This window comes from Cebus imitator, unplaced genomic scaffold (assembly GCF_001604975.1).
Source record: "Cebus imitator isolate Cc_AM_T3 unplaced genomic scaffold, Cebus_imitator-1.0 Scaffold741, whole genome shotgun sequence".
Classification (NCBI taxonomy): Eukaryota; Metazoa; Chordata; class Mammalia; order Primates; family Cebidae; genus Cebus; species Cebus imitator.
In genome coordinates, this window is record NW_016108056.1 from 255,782 (window position 1) to 258,603 (window position 2,822).

Below are 2,822 nucleotides of genomic sequence, written 5' to 3' on the forward strand. Positions count from 1 at the left end.
CAGGATGGTCTCGATCTCTTGACCTCGTGATCCACCCGCCTCGGCCTCCCAAAGTGCTGGGATTACAGGCTTGAGCCACCGCGCCCGGCCTGTGTGCACTCATTTTTATAGTAATTGATTTTTATTGTTACTGCAGAAGTATTGCTCCATGACCTGATTGGGATATTGTAAAAAGCAGCCTTGTCAGCCTACCTATTTAAAAGTACATTGAACTGGACAGAGTGCTGTGTACCTGTAGTCGCACCTGCTCTGGAGGTTGAGGTAGGAGGATTACTTGAGTCAGAGAGTTTAAGCTCAGCCTGGGCAACATAGTGAGACCACTGTCTCTAAAAATGAGTAAAGAAAATAAAAATACATTCATTTGTGAAACTCTGAAATCTGAGACCAGTGATTTAGTACTTAATAAGTATAAAGCACTTACTAGCCGTCAAGCCCTGTTCTAAATGCTTTGTAAAATTTTTCATTTATGCACATAGAATTTCTATAGCCTTTCTTTCCTGCCTGTTCTTCTGGATCAGCATGTCATTGTGTGTCGTAAAATAAGAATATAGAGCCCAGTAAGACCATTACATCATTTATCATGGATTTTGTATTTCAGTTACCTATGACTTGTAGGTAGCGGTAGCAAATCATACTGTTAACCTCCTTTGTTTAAAATTCTGAGGTCTTTATCCTTTGAGTTACTATTGAGCCCATCCTCCCTTATCCAGTTTTTATATAATTGAAGTTTTGTATCTAAGTGTAGGAATTTATGTGTATACCTTATTCCTTCTAAATTAAATCTTCATTTTGGCTCATTATTAGTCCTGAAGAAGTGTTTTTTTCTATTTCTGTGTTGTTTTTTAAGCTTAGTTATGTCAGTAATCCATCAGTTCTCCTTTCATTGTCTGTAAAATTGATGATCATAGCTTTTATATCTTTAGTCAAGTTACTGATTTTTAAATCTTCAGAACTTTATGGTATGCCATTGGACGTTTCTTGCCATTTTGACACAGCTCCTTTAATCAGTTCATTGTTGACATTAGCTAATGCATCTACTTAATTCTACGGTGGTTAGACCTGTCTGGTAGATTGTAATAAAGGATGTGAGATAACAAGTGGTAAGGAGAACCTGCTTTTAGATCATTGAATTTTATACTTGAAGGTCCATTCTTCCCATTTGCTGGCTGCCACAGTAATCTTTAGAAAAAAAACCCTTTTCCCCCTTCAGAATGTTAAGAAAATAACTAGACATTTGTGACAGTAAATAGATACGCAAAATAGATAAGATTTTTATTAAAGTGTGATGTTTATTCTTCAGCATCTGTTAGACATTTCCTCCTGTATATTGAATATTGTTAGAGGAAAATGGATCATCTTTGTGGACCCAGAGTCTTGATATAATTAAGGGCGGTAATTTGGGATGGAATTTCATTTTCTTTTCCTTTTCCTTGTGGGAACTACCACTTTATTCACTGATGATATCCTGTTAACTAAGGAAAAGTTTTATTTTTTTCCCCTTAGCTTGCTGAACTAAAGCAGGAATGTCTTGCTCGTGGTTTGGAGACCAAGGGCATAAAGCAAGATCTTATCCACAGACTCCAGGCATATCTTGAAGAACATGGTGAGTACTTTGTGGAGGCAGAGTGATGTGAGTGAGGGAATTAATTTTCAGGCTTTGACACTTAGAAGATTTCTCTTTTTTTTTTTAGGTGATTAGAGATGTAACCTCTTAATTAACAGCATCGAAATCTTTTTTTTTTTTTTTTTTTTTTTTTTTTTTTTTCTTTCTTTTTTTTTTTTTTTTGAGACAGGATATCGCTCTGTTGCCCAAGCTGGAGTGCAGTGGTGCGATCTCGGTCCACTGCAACCTCTGCCTCCTGGGTCCAAGCAATTCTTCTGTCTCAGCCTCCCGAGGAGCTGGGACTACAGTTGCATGCCACCATGCCTGGCTTATTTTCGTATTTTTAGTAGAGACAGGGTTTCACCATGTCGGTAAGGCTGGTCTAGAACTCCTGACCTCAGGCGATCCACCCGCCGTGGCCTCTCAAAGTGTTGGGATTACAGGTATGCACCACCATGCCTGGCCAGAAAACTCGATCATCTAGAACAGTTGTTATAATATAAAGACTTATTCCCTTTTTTAAAAGATGTAATTTTATTTCAGCATGTTATTTAAAAGGTAGCATGATAATACAAGTATCATTAGACTAGGAATTGGAAGGCTTGAGTTCTAGTTCCTCTTAGGCCAGAAATTTACTAGGTAACTTTGGACAGTTATTGGTTTTTGAAATTTTATTATTATTATTTTTTGAGATGGGGTCTCACTCTGTCACTTAGGTTGGAGTGCAGTGACATGATCCTGGCTTACTGCAGCCTCTGCCTCCCAGGCTCAAATGATCTTCCCACCTCAGCCTCCCAAGTAGCTGGGAACACATCGGCTAAGTTTTTGTATTTTTGGTAGAGGTGGGATTTCACCATGTTGCCCAGGGAAGTCTTGAATTCCTGAGCTTAAGCGATTCACCCACCTTGGTCCCCCAAAGCGCTGAGATTACAGGCCTGAGCCACTGTACCTGGACTTGGACAGTTACTGTTTAAAGTTCCAAGTGTCTGTTCCTGATCTATGAAATAAGACTATTGTCTGGACCCTTGAAATCCATAAACTAGGTAATCTCTGGTCCTTTCTGACACACTTCAATTCTGCCTTTAAAAAAATACCCATTCAGGCCGGGCGCGGTGGCTCAAGCCTGTAATCCCAGCACCTTGGGAGGCCGAGGCAGGTGGATCATGAGGTCAAGAGATTGAGACCATCCTGGTCAACATGGTGAAACCCCGTCTCTACT

At 39.5% G+C, this 2,822-nt stretch overlaps 1 protein-coding gene across 2 annotated transcripts in view; it reads left to right on the forward strand.

The window, feature by feature from the left end:
• The window catches only part of LOC108296815 (SAP domain containing ribonucleoprotein), a 70,980-nt gene that overhangs the window by 11,847 nt on the left and 56,311 nt on the right, over window positions 1-2,822 (forward strand). For both annotated transcript variants that reach the window (XR_005198449.1, XM_017519416.2), the window contains exon 2: window positions 1,504-1,603. Coding sequence is in view for 1 of the 2 variants with exons in the window: in XM_017519416.2 (XP_017374905.1) it covers window positions 1,504-1,603 (100 nt within the window). In the remaining variant the exon portion in view is untranslated. The remainder of the gene's footprint in view (window positions 1-1,503; window positions 1,604-2,822) is intronic.